Below are 17,852 nucleotides of genomic sequence, written 5' to 3'. Positions count from 1 at the left end.
ATGCTGATTCCATGGTGTGTGTCTCTCCCATCTGAGCGTCTCTCCTGCGCTCCCCTCCTGTCCCTCGTGGGTGCTGTCGGTCTGTTCTTTCGCTCCTCCTTCAAACCTCCCGAGCTGAGCTCGGGTCCAGGCGAGAGGGGACGGCCCGCCAGTCTGTGCGCCTCAGGTCGGCGTCCCTGTCCTCTTCCTCCTCCTCCTCGCTCCGCCGCGATGACGATCGGCCTGAGGCTGGCCACCCTCGCGCTTCTCCTGGCTGTCATCCTCTTCCTCCGCTATTCCTACCGGCTGGCGGAGAGCGCGCGCCTGACCCTCCGGCACGAGAGCTTCTCACGGTAAAGCCCTCTCCTCGCGCCCGCGTCCCTCCCTGTGCTGCGATTCTCCTTCGCCCTGGAAAACTTTTTTTTGTCCATTCTGCTTCTCTGCGCTTTCACACACTTCCCGTTGTTTGCTGCTTTTTGCTTGATTTCCGACAGCAGAAGGATCGCAGGCGCACGCCTCTCACACCGACACGAGAAGCACACTCGCACACAGAGGTTTAGCCCGCAGATCTAGCAGTGTTTGCTGATCAGTCAATTCTATTTTACTCGCCTCCTGGGGTTGTGTGTTGCAAATACTTCTGCGTGCTAAATGGTAACCTATCGACATACAAAACAACTTAGAGTAGCGGGCTATTTCTTTAAACACAATGGAATGGAAGTATGAAACGGAGTCCCCAGACATTTTTTTGCGGTTTGATGCTGAAGATTCCTAGTGATGTGCTGTTGTTATTTACTTTATAAGATCATAACACGTTGAATTTTCTAAAGAAAAGGGAAGTAATGCCCATAAATATATGCGTCACTTAGGTGAGCGTGCATGAACTTTGACCGTGATCAGAACTATGATTCTTAAGGATCATAACAACCCATCCAAGACGAACGATATAAGGCTCTAGACCTGTAGTGCACACCCAGACTCAACGAAATGTATTGGCATGTCTGATAATAATAGCATTGCTGAAGAATAAAAAATGTCTTTATAAATATTTACAGTACAAACGTGTTATTGAACATTTCCTAAACCATTATTGCGTAAAGTCAACTGTCGGGCAGGTGTGGGAATTTGTGCTTAACCTGCAGGCAGCAGCCACTCGCTCTGCTCCTCTGAAAGAGCCTCATTGTGTCCTTTTTGCGGTTATAACAACAATGTTCCCCTAGGGGGCAGCATAATGGCACAGTGGGCCCGGGTTCAAATCCTGGGGTGCTGTGTGTGCAGAGTTTGTATGTTCTCCCCGCAGGCAGGTGGGCTTCCTCCCACAGCCCAAAGACACGCTGGTTGGCTTGTGTCCGTGTGTTCCTGCCTTTCAGTGGAGAGCGTCCCGTCCAGGGTGTACCCTGCCTTGCGCCCGTTGCTTGCCGGGATAGACTCCCCTGTGACCCTGTATTAGATAAAGCAGTTAGCAAATGGGTGGATGTCCCCGCTGTTTTTAAAAGAGGCAAACATGAGACCTACATATATCGCAAAGCTGTTTCTAAACTCTGGAGGAAAGTGTGGTCTCAGAGTTGTGAGAGCACTAACAGCTGGCTTGTTTTACAATCATGCTGTACTTGTCTAGAGGGAAACATCTTCTGCTTCAGGATCTGGGGACATGTCATTTCAGATGTTTGCCGCGCTTTTGTGTGTGTGCGTGTGCAGTCCATGTTCCATGAAACATGAAGGTGCACATCATAAAATGTTTTAGGCAACTGTATTAAGCAAATACAAAATGGCCTCACACAACTGCATTATAGTTTTAACATAAAATGTTTTGTTTCCTGTGAGCACTATAAGACCCAACTTCCGGTATTGTGGGATCAGCCCAACCACCTGTTTCCGTTATCTGAATTTAGCCGAAGCTTCTCAGAAACAGAATACACAGAAACTTAGTGGCAGTTCTCCCTCAAACACTGGTATTGTAGATAGAAGAGGTGTGCACTGCTTTTGGACAGTGAAACATTTAACTCAGTTCCGAAGTGATTCATAAATAGAAAACAAGTGGGCTGTTTAAAACTGCTTAAAAACATAAAAAGGTGAGAAAGGCCACTTTTTTTTAGCTAGTAGTGAATGGATTGATTAAGTAACCAGGGTATCGACTTCAACAACATGACTGGGTGCCTTGTTCCACACTCCCACTGCCCTTTGTGTAAAGGCATCCCTCCTTAAAGTGCATTTATAACCGGGAACCGGAAGCACTTCTGAACACAAAGGGTGGTGGGAGTGTGGAACAAGATGCCAAGGTTTGTTGTTGTTACCCTGGCTTTATTCAAGACACAGCCGGATGAGATCCTTCAGTGAGGAGAGGAGGCATATCTTTACACAAAGGGTGGTGGGGGAGTGGAACTAGCCAAAGTTATGCAAAGGGCTACCAATGATCAGAGTGTGCGAGCTCTGCATCTCTGCCTAGTTCCCCTGGAGCATGCACGTCCTGTCTCCCTCGCACAGCACTGCACTTGGGGATTCGGCCTCTACAACAGAACCTACACCAGCTCTCAAGCCGCCCCCCCCATCTGGGGTTCCCCAAACTCTGTGTTTCAGGAAGGCGAGCCCCAAGCCCCTGATCTCCGAGGAGATGGCCCTGCGCTGCCTGCAGCTCCAGCGGGAGGTCCTGGGGATGCAGTCGCTGAAGAAGTGAGTCTCGGTCATTCCGTCTTCTCCCGGTGCGCTCTTCCCAGCCACGCAAGCAGAACAGGTTGCAGGCGTCAGACAATTGCAAAAGATAAGGATCTCTTAAATGGTAGGAAGTTGCAAGTAGCTAGTTGCAGGTACCGTGTGTGCATGTGTTTGAGCAGTAAATATTGAACCATCACCATCGCCCTGTGACTCCGATCTGATATGGGAAGGAGCTGTTTCTGTAGCGGATGTCCTACACTTCTGGACAGGTTACAGGATTAAGAGGAGACTGGAGGGGTCTGTCTGTCCCTGTGTCTCTGCTGTCCCTGGTCCTCTCTGTCTGTCCCTGTGTCTCTGCTGTCCCTGGTCCTCTCTGTCTGTCCCTGTGTCTCTGCTGTCCCTGGTCCTCTCTGTCTGTCCCTGTCTTTCTGCTGTCCCTGATCCTCTCTGTCTGTCCCTATGTCTCTGCTGTCCCTGGTCCTCTCTGTCTGTCCCTGGTCCTCTCTGTCTGTCCCTGTGTCTCTGCTGTCCCTGGTCCTCTCTGTCTGTCCCTGTGTTTCTGCTGTCCCTGGTCCTCTCTGTCTGTCTGTCTCTGTGTCTTTCTCTCTGCATGTATCTGTATGTTTCTCTGTGTGAGCGGTGAGGGATGTCAGGAGGTGCCCAGTGTCGGGTTTGAAAAGTGTCAGGGAACGAGACAGGGACAGTTGAACAGTTAGACTAACCTGTCAGGCCCTCTGGTGTATTCCTGTTCCAGCACACCTGTGTACTGCTTCTGTGTGTTGACTGCAGGGTGAACTCCACGCTGCTCTGTGGGCAGGTGACACAGCTGATGCGCTGTCCCTGGACTCTGAACCTCACCCAGCTGGAGCAGCAGAGGTCAGAGCCCCCCCAACACACACACACACACACAACAGCACAGGGCATCAGAGTGCATTTCTACATAGTACAGTCATCCGGTGCTCAGATTGGCACCTTCTCCACATTTGGCTTTTAGATGTGGTCTCCACTCCTAGTCCAGTAGGTTTTCTACTCATCAATTAAATACATCTGAACTGTGATCTGTTAAGCAGATGATACAGTATATTTTGGTAGCCAGACTGCTCTTATTCCAGATACTCTGGTACCCAGACTGCTCATGTTACAGATACTCTGGTACACGGACTGCTCATGTTACAGATACTCAGGTACTTATATCACTTGTATTCCAGGTATTCTGGTACTGAGACTGCTAGTGTTACAACAGTATACAATTCTGTACACTCCTGTACAGTACAAAACAGTACAGTATGGTATATCACAGTACTCCATAAAGTAACAGTGTGCACTGCAGCACTATACAACTGTGTATGAAACCACACAAGTGTAGTTTTATGCAGTGTCCTTCTTGCTAAGACCTGCAGAGAAGAATAGCACAGTAAAACCCTGAAAATACCACAGTAAAGAGCAGTGGTAACCACTGGTAATGGCCTCTCCACGGCAGGACAGAGCTGCGCCTGTCCTGCAACGCCACCGGCCAACTCGTGGTGACCCAGGACAACACCCCACTGGGCGGGACGATCACCTACGATGCAGAGAAGAGGACGCGACAGGTGGACACAGAGATCTTCAACATGCTGCCTCAGGTACGAGTGAAGGGGCTGGTTTTCGTTTTCCTTCCTGCTCCCAGCTGTTCCTTGCCATGTCTATCAGTAACACGTGGGAGTCACCCCCTGTTTCTCCTTCTGCGCCAGCGTGGCTGACCGGGCTGGGTTGGTGGGGTGATGGTCCTGTTTCTTAGGGGGCCGTCAGTTCAAATCCCACCGCTGATGTCAAGATTTTGTATTTAGGACAGGAGGTATGTCTTTACGTAATGAGTGGCGGGTGTGTGGAACGAGGCTGCCCGGCTGCATTGTTTGAGCTGGTACCCAGGGATTGCTGAGGAACCAGCAGGATCCTGGGATCAATTAAGCAATCAAATGGAGCAGAGGTGTCAAAGGGCCTCCCCTCATTTACGAACCACTTAAGCTCGTTAGAGAAAAAGAGACAATCGTGTGGAGCCTGGTGGGTCAACCCCCCTGTAGCTCTGGGCTCTGAGCTGGCGAGTGGGGGGTTGGGTCCTGGGTGGGCGCCTCTTTCTGCCCCAGCCCTTCCTTTAACCTCATTTTCATAAGTCTCAGCCAAATAAATGAATACAGAAATTGAATATCAGTTTGTTCTATACCGGGCGGCATGGTGGCACACTGGTGAGCATGGCTGTCTCGCTTTCTGGGGTGCTGTCTGTGTGGAGTCTGTATGTTCTCCCCATGTTCAAGTGCATTTCCTCCCTCAGTCCACGGACATGCTGCTGGGAAAACTGGCCCTGGCGTGTGTGTGTGTGTGTGTGTGCGCGCCCTGTGGTGGACTGGCATCCTGTCCAGGGTGAACCCTGCCTGGTGCCCGTTGCTAGCTGGATTAGGGTCACATGACCCTGGAGCAGTTAAACCATGGAGAATGGTCAGTTTAATCATTAATAATACCTCATTCTGCGTGGCCTGACCTGCGGATGTCTGGATAGAACATGTACAAGCTGCTGACATACAGTAGATCCACCGAGACTACGGATAGAGCTCTATAAGGGGTTAAAACCTGGCTCCCGGAGCAATGAGACTGGGGCCTGCAGCCAGGTTTCCTCAGACAGCGGCAGTGCCTTTACCAGCTGGTGTGCGCCGCGCCTGAGCCCGCGTGGCAGTGCGCCCTCCCGCCTCTGCTCCCGACCCTGACGCTCCCTTCTCCCCTCAGAGCCCCCCCTGGGCCGGCGCGCCGGGGGCTCGGCTCGGGCGCTGCGCCGTCGTGGGGAACGGAGGGATTCTGCGGAACAGCAGCTGCGGGGCCCACATCGACCGGGCCGACTTCGTGATCAGGTACCGGGCGCCTTCCTGCTGCTGTCCTGGCCACGCATCTTCTGTGCAGGTCAGGGTGTCACACTGGGGGGTCCGGTCTTTGACCCAGCCTTTGCAGGCAATCCAAAAATTAACTTAAGTCTTTTAAGGCCTTTTACAGTTGATTACAGAAAAAATACCCTTCAATAAAAGTGCAGTTGCCTTCAGTCTTGGTTGGAAGTGTTAACAATTATGCTGTTAATGTTAATAATTAGACCAGCTAACTAAGACCGGTTCTCAGCTAACCAGAAACTCGAGTTGGATCAAATGTCAGACAACACCGGGCCAGCTAGGAGTGGACTTTGGTTTCCTCAGTCCTGGTCCTCTGTCCGACAGGATTGCCAACAGGAATCGGCTGTATCATGATCTGGCTGGATTCCCAGCAGGAATCACATACTGTATGCTGAATGGTTGAGTCAAACACAGTTGGTGTGGCATGTTTGGGGTTGAGAGGGAAGCTGTGTCTGACTTTCCTGGAATTCAGTATGACGGCGTCCCAGAATCGAGCTTTCACTCTCCCTCTCCACGTTCCAGGTTCAATCTGCCCCCCCTGAACTACAGCAGGGACGTGGGGGTGAAGTCCAGCCTGGTGACAGTCAACCCCACTCAGATCATCAAAAGGTACAATAACGGTATCTCAGGAAGTCGCTGTACAGCTGTGGACATGCCCCCCATAGCCCTGTGCCACCTGGGTGCTCTGGCACTGTTTACATGTTCAGCCCCACAGGACCAGACTCTGGAGGTGATGATCTCAGCAGTGCTGATGCTGGTGATCTCTATAATGCTAAGCTCCAGTGATGATGATCTCCACAGCTCTGAGCTGTGATGGTGATGATCACCACAGTGCTGAGCTCTAATGATGGTGATCTCCACAGTTCTGAGCTCTGATAATTATTAACTCCACAGCTCTGAGCTTCGATGATGATGATGATGATCACCACAGCGCTGAGCTGTGATGGTAATTTTGATTTCCACAGCACCAGGCTCTAAAGGTGATGATCTCAACAGTGCTCAGCTCTGACAATGATAAACTCCACAGCTCTGAGTTGTGATGGTGATGATCATCACAGCGCTGAGCTCTGATGGTGATGATCTCCACAGCGCTGAACTGTGATGGTCTCCACAATGCTGAGCTGTGATGGAGATGATCTCCACAGCGCTGAGCTGTGATGGTCTCCACAATGCTGAGCTGTGATGGAGATGATCTCCACAGCACTGAGCTGTGATGGTGATGATCTCCACAGCACTGAGCTGTGATGGTCTCCACAATGCTGAGCTGTGATGGAGATGATCTCCACAGCGCTGAGCTGTGATGGTGATGATCTCCACAGCGCTGAGCTCTCATGCTGATGATCTCCATAGCACTGTGTTCTACAATGCAAATGGACCAGCTCATCCAAGTGTCTGGACCCTGAAAATGTGGTTCCTCCCATCTGCAGCTACAGGAATCTGAACTACGCCAGGAGGCCCTTTGTGCAGAGAGTGTCCACATACGAGAACGCCCACCTGGTCCTGCCGGCGTTCGCCTTCTCCTTCTGCACCGACCCCTGCTTCCAAGTGTACTACACCCTGCAGGACAACCGCCCCCACCAGAGGGCGCTGTTCTACCACCCGGACTACCTGCGCCAGCTTGCCACCTACTGGCGGGAGAAGGGATTGCGGGAGACGCGGCTCTCCACGGGGCTGATGATGGTGAGCGCGGCCCTGGAGCTCTGTGACCACGTCGAGCTCTACGGCTTCTGGCCCTTCTCCTTCGACCTCTCGGAGCGGCCCCTGTCCAACCATTACTACGACGACGTGCCGCCGAACAGGGGCATGCACGCCATGCCCGAGGAGTTCCTGAGGCTGCTGCGCATGCACAGCCAGGGCGTGCTGCGGTTGCGCGTCGGACAATGTCCGTGACGAGCCCAGCGCTGCTGCAGAGGCTGCCCCAGTTCGTATAACTGGGTGTTTTGCCCACAGTGACACACGACCCAGAGGACACCAGGGGAGACGATGTGGAAGTGCATGTGAAACTGAGATCAGGAGGCACTTCTTTACACAAAGAGTGGTTGGACTCTGGAACGAGCTGATACCGGGGCTGCTTTCAGGAAATGGCTGGATGAGATCTTGGGATCCTCAGGCTAGTGAAAAAAACTCAGTAATGGGACATTAAGTAATAGGGTATTCTGGGTGTTTAGTAATGGGGTATTCTGTAATGGGGTCTTATGTAATGGTGGAAAAGAAGTTGGGTGTTAGGTAATATGGTGTTGAGTGATGTGGTGTTAAGTAATGAGACATTAAGTAATGGGGTATTCTGTAACAGGGTGTTAAGTAATGGGGTATTTTGTAATGGGGTGTTAAGTAATGGGGTATTCGGTAACCGGATGTTTAGTAATGGGGTGTTCAGTAACAAGGTGTTTAGTAAAGGCGTGGAAAAGTAATGGGGTGTTAAGTAATGTAGTATTCAGTAAAGGCACATTAAGTAATGGGGTGTTAACATTCGGCAGCATTCAGACATTCGGTAACAGGGTGTTTAGTAGTGAGGTGTTAAGTAACGAGGTGTACAGTAAAGTAATGGGGTTAGGGAATGATGGGGTCCGATGTTGTAAATGCTTGAAAGATTCTCTCATTTCAGATAAAAGCAGAGTAAAAGGTTTTTCAGTTCAACAACACAAATCTTATCGGATATGGAGCCTTTTTATTAAAAGCCTATACACGGTCGGAGGGCTCTGCTGCCTCTGTTTACTCAGGGACCTGCTGTTACTCTTGAGAGCTGGGGTCCCCGATCCCTGTCCTGGGGTGTAGCTGAGCTCTTTACTCAGACAGAAGAGTACGTTTCCGCCCAGGCTGATGTCCCCTCCAACACTTTGTAAGAACGCTGGACGTTCACACAGCAGAGCCTGCTTTATGGCTTAAATTAAAGCTCGCTGAAGCAACAGGCTCCTTTTGTGAGCTTTCCTTTTCTGCACAAAGGTGTGAGAACGTGTCTCGCAAATCGAACTACAAACCCCAAGTGTCTATATAGCGCCTTGCATGCCACAGGCTGCGGGGCTGCTCTCGGGAGAGACCAGGGTGGGGTCAGCAATCACAGCGGGAAGGAGAGACGTCAGGCAGGGAATGAGAACAGCCGCCAGGAGTCACTGCCCTCGCGGATGTGTGGCCCCATTGCACAGCCACGTGTTGTTTTGGGGATGCACGACCTGCAACAGCGCTTGCCCCCGGAGGGCAGTTGAGGCCGCGCAAGCACGACGCGCCACGAGCGAGCGATCTACGCGCACGCGACGGCCGCAGGCACCAGCTTGGCGCGTGTCCAGGGCGACCAGGAAGTTCCACCACTTCTCTGGAGCCGAGGTGCGTCTGGGGAGCTTGTTTGCTTTCTGAGCTCCGGGGGCGATTTCTGTTCACCCTCATTTGCATACAGGATCTTCATGTGTTGCTCATACATCCTTGTGTGTTTACCTAGCTTAGCCTTCACCTTTGTGGTAATGGGGCCGACTCTATTTTTGCAGCATCTCCACTCTGATGGACCTGTCGCTGGCTCTGTCGGATTTCCGAATCTGACGGAATGATCTCCCATTCGCCTGTACGGTGTAAGTGGCGGGACTCATAGGAGTCCTGTGCACAAGTCATGTAGGAGGATGGAGTCTGACAGGACTCAGTGCTGTGAGCAGTCCTAAAGGAGTCTGACAGGACTCAATGCAGTGAGCAGTCCTATAGGAGTCTGACAGGACTCAGTACTGTGAGCAGTCCTATAGGAGTCTGACAGGACTCAATGCAGTGAGCAGTCCTATAGGAGTCTGACAGGACTCAGTACTGTGAGCAGTCCTATAGGAGTCTGACAGGACTCAATGCAGTGAGCAGTCCTATAGGAGGATGGAATCTGACAGTACAGGTGCAGAACATTCTTAAAATATTGTTGCAATTATCCTGCAAAACATCTTTGAGAATCTTATTTTTCATACTTCTATTTTGTCAATCTGGGTAAAGATTTTATCCTCGACACTATTTTGTGTTTCTCCTGGCACGGGCCCAGGTTGGTCTGCTCCAAAATAAGAACACATAACACCGGACTCTCACCCCCTTCAAACATCGTTGAGAAAAATAACTCTTCATATATTTATAGGCATCAAAAATAAATTAAAGAGCAAACAGGCATCATAAATAACAATTATACACAAGAGGCATGTCTGGCTTTAGCTCGTGTTGAACCAGTTGTCAGAGATTTCTCTACAGAGGGCAAAGGTCACGTCACGTGTGTCTCCAGACGGGCCCGGCCGGAGCTGACCCCACCCGTGGACCAGCTCGCCAGTGACCCCGTCACCCCACAGCTACATCGAACCGGTTTACAGCAAAACCGGGGGTCAGAACCAACACTAAACACCTACGACACATCAACATCAACAGCAACGCTTGATCTCTCTCCGAGTGAACCCCATCGCAGATCGGACTCAGGTAAAAGTCTCTCCTCTCTGTCCCGCTGGGTGCCGTACCGCGGTCCCCTCCCTTTCAGCCAGGATGGCGCGTTCCGTCGATGACCGCCACTGCCGCGCTGTTTCACACTCCGAACGGGTGGTCAATCCGCGGGGGTCTTCCGGCTTCGAATTCCCCGCTTCACAACCCCTCTGTCGCGTGTGCGCGGTGCCGAACGCCACTCGTACTGCGATTTGCCTGCTGAGGTCGACCATCTGTAGTCATTGTGATGCTACAGTGCATAGCCCAGCTCAGAGTGGGAATCAGCCAGAACACTGGTGCTAACACCCCTACTCTCTACCATTACAACACAGTAATATTTAAATATCACAAGGTGCTCTAAAAGCACCCTACTCTTGCATTATAGTTTATAGATTTTGTCCCTTTTTGAAAAGAATGTTTCATAGTGATCACATGTGTATGCAGTAAAGTTGACATTGTCTGGCTCTCCAGTATCCAGGCTGGAGGGGCTCCACTCTGTACGTTCTAACAGGTTCTCCTTTAATTCCAGAACAACCAATGAGAACAGAGTGGGAGGGGCTACACCGGCGCAAAGCGGGCCAGTCACTTTCCAGCAGCCAATACGAATGCAGTGGGAGGGGCTACGGCAGAGACAGGCGGTCCAGCAGCCAATAGGGAGACGGGAGGGGACGGGGTTCTTGATGCAAACCCCACCCCTGTGCACAGACCAGGTCCATGAGGGAGGAGGAGTCAGTCTTTTACGTGAATCCCGGTGGGCAGACACTGCGGTCCAGAGAGCCAATCAGAGAGCTGCTTGACAGTCAATTACTCAGGGTTGTGCTGTAAGACAGAGCAAGAGCAGGGATGTGAGGACTGTTGAGAACCAGGGTATTTAATTCCACTGCTGTATGGGCTACAGTACATAATTTACTCCTGGCAAAAGCAAAAACACAACACCGACACTACCATTTACAGTGTGACCCGGTTCTCTATAATATAAATTGTACCTTTAAAATAGTTTTAGTTTACTTGTGATCACCTCACCTCTCGGCCCGTGTATTGCTAGCAGCCCAGCCCGCTCATGGACCCGATCCGGTCCATCTTCATGCCGAAGCAGCCGCGCCCCATGCTCTTCCGGGTCCGCCCGCGGAAGGTCTTCTGCTGTCTCAGGAAGTCCTGGAAGAGGCGGGACCAGACCTTCCCGTTGCCCTGCGCCAGCGCAGGCTCCTCCTCCTCTGCGCGGATGCCCCGCCCCTCTCTCCACGTGGGCGGGGGGGGTCGGGCAGGGGGAGGGGTCTCGGGAAGGGACACGGCCGAGCCTTCAGCGATGTCGGACTCCAGGATCATGGCGCTGATTCGTGGACCGAAGAGGTTAGACAGGATCTGCAGCAGGACAGGCAGGAGAAAGAGTAAGAGGACGAGTTCAGATGCAATCCAATAATAATGATGCCCTAGAGTGGGGGTTCGGAACCCCTAGGGGTTCGTGAGATTGTGATCGAAGCGTCAATGTCAAATTAAATAGTCCTTTTAATAAATAGCAATTAATAATTAACAGTGTAGTAATAAGAATAAGAAAAATAACAGTAGTAATATTGATATTTTACAAAGTGAAAGGAAGCATTTATTGAAAGGTGTGATTTAGTTAAAATCTCAAGGGGGTACCTGAGGCAAATCATTTAGGTTGAAGGGGTTCAGCTGATAGAAAGGGATGGGAACCCCTGTCCTAGAGTAATGATGTCCCGTAGTAGTTTCCCTAGAGTAATGATGTCCTGTAGTAATGTTTCCCTAGACTCGCAATGATGTCCTGTAGTAATGTTTCCCTAGACTCGCAATGATGTCCTTTAGTAATGTTTCCCTAGAGTAATGATGTCCTGTAGTAATGTTTCCCTAGACTCGCAATGATGTCCTGTAGTAATGTTTCCCTAGACTCGCAATGATGTCCTTTAGTAATGTTTCCCTAGAGTAATGATGTCCTGTAGTAATGTTTCCCTAGAGTAATGATGTCCTGTAGTAATGTTTCCCTAGACTCGCAATGATGTCCTGTAGTAATGTTTCCCTAGACTCGCAATGATGTCCTGTAGTAATGTTTCCCTAGACTCGCAATGATGTCCTGTAGTAATGTTTCCCTAGAGCAATGATGTCCTTTAGTAATGTTTCCCTAGACTCGCAATGATGTCCTGTAGTAATGTTTCCCTAGACTCGCAATGATGTCCTTTAGTAATGTTTCCCTAGACTCGCAATGATGTCCTTTAGTAATGTTTCCCTAGAGTAATGATGTCCTGTAGTAATGTTTCCCTAGACTCGCAATGATGTCCTTTAGTAATGTTTCCCTAGACTCGCAATGATGTCCTTTAGTAATGTTTCCCTAGAACAATGATGTCCTGTAGTAATGTGACACACCTAAAGAAGGCTCCACAGCCAAAATGTTGTCTCTTTCCTTTCCAGCCTGGAATAAACCTTTACTTTTCCTTTGCAGCCTAAGAGCGTAACAATGTCCTTTAGTAGTGCTGCTCTGGACTATGATATATTACAATAATACTGTAATATAGTATTGTTGTCCTACAGTTGCTCTAGAGTAATGATGTCCTATAGTAATGTTGCTCTAGAGCAATGGTCTACAGTAATATTGCCCTAGAGTAATGATGTCCTGTACCAATGTTGCTCTAGCATAATTATGTCCTGTAGTATTTTGCCCTAGAGTAATGATATCTTGTTGTATTTTCTCCTAAAGTAACACTGACCTAGAGGAATGGTGTCCCTGAGTGACAATATCCTTCAGTAGTCCTGACCTAGAGTAATGATACATTATGATAATACTATAATACTCTAATATTGCCCTAGAGTAATGATGTCCTACTGTATAGTAATGTTGTAGAAATGATATTCTACAATAATGCTGTTCTCGAATAATGTCGTCCATTTGTATCTATGTTCTATACTAAAGCCGAAATATGCACTGAAACACCGAATTAAAAGTTGCACTTTATACTTTTCAAAAACCCAGAAACTACCACAGAAAAGCCTGGAGTCAGGTTTTAAATGTCACGCGCACCAGTTGCTGGCCGTGCCTGGCCCGGCGGGGCCTGGCCGCGCGGACAGCAGGACACGCGCGTGAGCTTCAAGGAGGAGGAATCGCGTGTCAACCGGCAGCGACACGAGACTGCGGGAGCCAGCCGCGCGCTGCTTACTTTATACAGTAACTCACAAACAACACAGCAGACCAGAGAGGGATACATGAATCTGGATGTTGGTAAGGCAGTATGACCGTGCGCCTCTCTTCCCAGATGTTTGTTTCCGAGCCACATCTGGATGTCACGATCGATGTGGAGACGTTGTTTGCGCGGCCGCTAACTCCTCTCCGGGCGGGCTGAACCGGGGAGTTCGTCCAGTTTAACCACCCGGCGCCTAAAGAACATTGTCTGCGTTGTAACGAGAAGATCATTCGGTACTTTTGTGTGGAGCGATGCGTTAGAAAGCTGTCCAGTTACCTGCGTACATATACCATTGTATTTACAAGTTTATTAGATTTCTGCCTGTTTGCACAGCCTGTTTGTTAAGCGCGTAAAGTGGGGTTTGTCCGCCGGAACTCGAAGCGAGTTTTTCTCCAGGTGAACAGCTAGCGTGCAGCCCAGGTGACCAGGTGGACCTGTTCACGCCATTTCAGTTCTAACAGTTATTTTCCGCCCTGCACGCAGCTGGGCTTCGCACCCGATTGTTGGTCCAGACTACTCTACCCGACTTTTAAAACAAGTTCTTCTCCAGAATTTGGAAAACAGACCCACACGCACTGAGGGGGGTGGGATCGCGGAGCGGCGACAGGCAGTGCGTTCGGGCTGCCGGGCGCGAGAGACACTCACCTGTTGGTCGGAGCGGCGGAGCGCGGGGCGCGTCTCGGCCACGAGCGCCAGGCTGAGCAGGAGCACGAGGAGCAGCGGGCACGAGAAGGAAGAGGAGGAAGATGATGATGACGAAGAAGATGAGACGTTCATCCTTGTTGTAGGGAGTGGCAAAAGCTCGCAAAGAAAAAAGTTACGAAAGATTCTGTCAGGTCGATTTCTGTCGCTCGTTTCGGAGAGCAGCGTTCGGTGCGGTTGGCTAGTTCTGTTTAATAGGAAGGTTCCGGTTCTGTCCTGTACGCTCTCAGGACTGGTCAGGGTCTCTGTGCACCGGGGAGCCGCACGAGCTCTTAAAAGTCTCGCTCCTTGTGACGTCACGGATTCTCACCGGTCGCCCTGGGAAACTCGCCCCCTCCTCTTTTCGTCTTTTCTTCTTCTTGGTGCTTTCATCTCTTTCTCTCCTCCATCTCTCCCCCCCACACTTGCTATAAACAACTGTACACAAGATCCAACTCACAGGTTCTTGGCTCTGTCAAAAGGAATCAGATCAGGTATATGAACCCTTGGCCACCTGTGTCTCGAATCGTTCAGTTCTCTGCCACCAAGGGCACCGAGGATACAGAGGTGTGCAGACAGGTGTTTAAAGAGAGAGACAGCAGACAGACAGGTACAGAGGTGTGCAGACAGGTGTTTAAAGAGAGAGGCAGCAGACAGACAGGTACAGAGGTGTGCAGACAGGTATTTAAAGAGAGAGGCAGCAGACAGACAGGTACAGAGGTGTGCAGACAGGTGTTTAAAGAGAGAGACAGCAGACAGACAGGTACAGAGGTGTGCAGACAGGTATTTAAAGAGAGAGGCAGCAGACAGACAGGTACAGAGGTGTGCAGACAGGTGTTTAAAGAGAGAGGCAGCAGACAGACAGGTACAGAGGTGTGCAGACAGGTGTTTAAAGAGAGAGGCAGCAGACAGACAGGTACAGAGGTGTGCAGACAGGTGTTTAAAGAGAGAGGCAGCAGACAGACAGGTACAGAGGTGTGCAGACAGGTATTTAAAGAGAGAGACAGCAGACAGACAGGTACAGAGGTGTGCAGACAGGTGTTTAAAGAGAGAGGCAGCAGACAGACAGGTACAGAGGTGTGCAGACAGGTGTTTAAAGAGAGAGGCAGCAGACAGACAGGTACAGAGGTGTGCAGACAGGTGTTTAAAGAGAGAGAAAGAGGACAGACAGGTACAGAGGTGTGCAGACAGGTGTTTAAAGAGAGAGACAGCAGACAGACAGGTACAGAGGTGTGCAGACAGGTATTTAAAGAGAGAGACAGCAGACAGACAGGTACAGAGGTGTGCAGACAGGTGTTTAAAGAGAGAGACAGCAGACAGACAGGTACAGAGGTGTGCAGACAGGTGTTTAAAGAGAGAGGCAGCAGACAGACAGGTACAGAGGTGTGCAGACAAGTATTTAAAGAGAGAGACAGCAGACAGACAGGTACAGAGGTGTGCAGACAGGTGTTTAAAGAGAGAGGCAACAGACAGACAGGTACAGAGGTGTGCAGACAGGTATTTAAAAAGAGAGACAACAGACAGACAGGTACAGAGGTGTGTAGACAGGTATTTAAAGAGAAACAGCAGACAGACAGGTACAGAGGTATGTAGACAGGTATTTAAAGAGAAACAGCAGACAGACAGGTACAGAGGTGTGTAGACAGGTATTTAAAGAGAAACAGCAGACAGACAGGTACAGAGGTGTGTAGACAGGTATTTAAAGAGAGAGTCAACAGACATGTACAGAGGTGTGCAGACAGGTATTTTAAGAGAGAGAAAGAGGACAGACAGGTACAGAGGTGTGGAGACAGGTATTTAAAGAGAGAGACAGCAGACAGACAGGTACAGAGGTGTGCAGACAGGTGTTTAAAGAGAGAGACAGCAGACAGACAGGTACAGAGGTGTGCAGACAGGTGTTTAAAGAGAGAGGCAGCAGACAGACAGGTCCAGAGGTGTGCAGACAGGTATTTAAAGAGAGAGTCAACAGACAGGTACAGAGGTGTGTAGACAGGTATTTAAAGAGAGAGGCAACAGACAGACAGGTACAGAGGTGTGTAGATAGGTATTTAAAGAGAAACAGCAGACAGACAGGTACAGAGGTGTGTAGACAGGTATTTAAAGAGAGAGTCAACAGACAGGTACAGAGGTGTGCAGACAGGTATTTAAAGAGAGAGAGACAACAGACAGACAGGTACAGAGGTATGTAGACAGGTATTTAAAGAGAAACAGCAGACAGACAGGTACAGAGATGTGTAGACAGGTATTTAAAGAGAGAGTCAACAGAAAGACAGGTACAGAGGTGTGCAGACAGGTATTTAAAGAGAGAGAGACAACAGACAGACAGGTACAGAGGTATGTAGACAGGTATTTAAAGAGAAACAGCAGACAGACAGGTACAGAGGTGTGCAGACAGGTATTTAAAGAGAGAGACAGCAGACAGACAGGTACAGAGGTGTGTAGACAGGTATTTAAAGAGAGAGTCAACAGACAGACAGGTACAGAGGTGTACAGACAGGTATTTAAAGAGAGAGACAGCAGACAGACAGGTTTAAAGGTGTGCAGACAGGTATTTAAAGAGAAACAGCAGACAGACAGGTACAGAGGTGTGGAGACAGGTATTTAAAGAGAGAGACAACAGACAGACAGGTACAGAGGTGTGCAGACAGGTATTTAAAAGAGAGAGACAGCAGACAGACAGGTACCAGTGAGACAGGTGGAGAGAGACAGCAGACAGACAGGTATTTAAAGAGAGAGACAGCAGACAGACAGGTACCAGTGAGACAGGTGGAGAGAGACAGCAGACAGACAGGTATTTAAAGAGAGAGACAGCAGACAGACAGGTACCAGTGAGACAGGTGGAGAGAGACAGACGGGTTGTTCTCAGCCCCACTCTGTTTTATGGCCCTTCCGAAAGGCAGCCTTCACCACCCTCCCCCTCGTAAACCCCTCTCGTAGGGAACGGCGCTCGGAGAGGAAAGCATTCCTCTCCCGGGCTTGCCGGCCGGAGACTCGATGTTTCGGCGGCCGCAGCCCGTTTCCTTAGAGACGGCTCCCAGCGCGGGACCTTTCCTGCCCGTTGTGCACGGAGCCACATTTCCGCAGAGCAGAGGACGGGGCGCGCAGCTATTCCAGCCTTTGTTCAGAGGCCATTAAACCTGCACTGCCCCCCGAACAAAGGCATTCCACTCCAGCGGTCTGCACTCCTGTGGGCTCCGCTCTGTGGACAAACAGACCGCAGTGAGATCAGGGTAAAAGCACAGTACTGTGCAGTACAGCCCACTGGGATCAGGGTATTAACACAGTACAGTACAGCCCACTGAGATCAGAGTAAAAGCACAGTACTGTGCAGTACAGCCCACTGAGATCAGGGTATTAACACAGTACAGTACAGCCCACTGAGATCAGGGTATAAACACAGTACAGTGCAGTACAGCCCACTGAGATCAGGGTAATAGCACAGTACAGTGCAGTACAGCCCACTGAGATCAGAGTAAAAGCACAGTACTGTGCAGTACAGCCCACTGAGATCAGGGTATAAACACAGTACAGTGCAGTACAGCCCACTGAGATCAGGGTAATAGCACAGTACTGTGCAGTACAGCCCACTGAGATCAGGGTATAAACACAGTACAGTGCAGTACAGCCCACTGGCATCAGGGTATAAACACAGTACAGTACAGCCCACTGAGATCAGGGTATTAACACAGTACAGTACAGCCCACTGAGATCAGGGTATAAACAGAGTACTGTGCAGTACAGCCCACTGAGATCAGGGTATAAACAGAGTACTGTGCAGTACAGCCCACTGAGATCAGGGTATAAACACAGTACTGTGCAGTACAGCCCACTGAGATCAGGGTATAAACACAGTACAGTGCAGTACAGCCCACTGAGATCAGGGTAAAAGCACAGTACAGTGTAGTAAAGTCCACTGAGATCGGGGTATAAACACAGTACAGTACAGCCCACTGAGATCCGGGTATAAACACAGTACAGTGTAGTAAAGCCACAGATTAGGGTATAAAGACAGTACAGTGCA

The 17,852-nt window shown here is 50.0% G+C and overlaps 2 protein-coding genes across 2 annotated transcripts; one reads left to right on the top strand and one right to left on the bottom strand.

Annotated features, from left to right (window-relative positions):
* On the top strand, positions 1 to 8,228 carry LOC148838295 (alpha-N-acetylneuraminide alpha-2,8-sialyltransferase-like). The gene is made up of 7 exons (XM_088911097.1): positions 1 to 332; positions 2,554 to 2,646; positions 3,418 to 3,504; positions 4,109 to 4,250; positions 5,386 to 5,507; positions 6,060 to 6,146; positions 6,965 to 8,228. Exons 1-7 carry the CDS (start codon positions 1 to 3, stop codon positions 7,425 to 7,427), a joined length of 1,326 nt encoding a protein of 441 aa, XP_088767223.1. The 3' UTR covers positions 7,428 to 8,228.
* Positions 8,229 to 11,000: 2,772 nt separating this feature from the next.
* nppcl2 (natriuretic peptide C-like 2) lies at positions 11,001 to 13,927 on the bottom strand. Its single transcript, XM_088912129.1, has 2 exons — positions 13,796 to 13,927; positions 11,001 to 11,321 (listed from the first exon to the last, which is right to left on the bottom strand). Exons 1-2 carry the CDS (start codon positions 13,925 to 13,927, stop codon positions 11,001 to 11,003), a joined length of 453 nt encoding a protein of 150 aa, XP_088768255.1.
* Positions 13,928 to 17,852: the final 3,925 nt, after the last annotated feature.

The sequence above is a fragment of the Atractosteus spatula genome, chromosome 3 (genome assembly GCF_055471065.1).
Source record: "Atractosteus spatula isolate fAtrSpa1 chromosome 3, fAtrSpa1.hap1, whole genome shotgun sequence".
In the NCBI taxonomy this organism is placed as follows: Eukaryota; Metazoa; Chordata; class Actinopteri; order Semionotiformes; family Lepisosteidae; genus Atractosteus; species Atractosteus spatula.
Note: the sequence above shows the minus strand (reverse complement) of the source record. Positions and strands in the feature narration are given on the sequence as shown.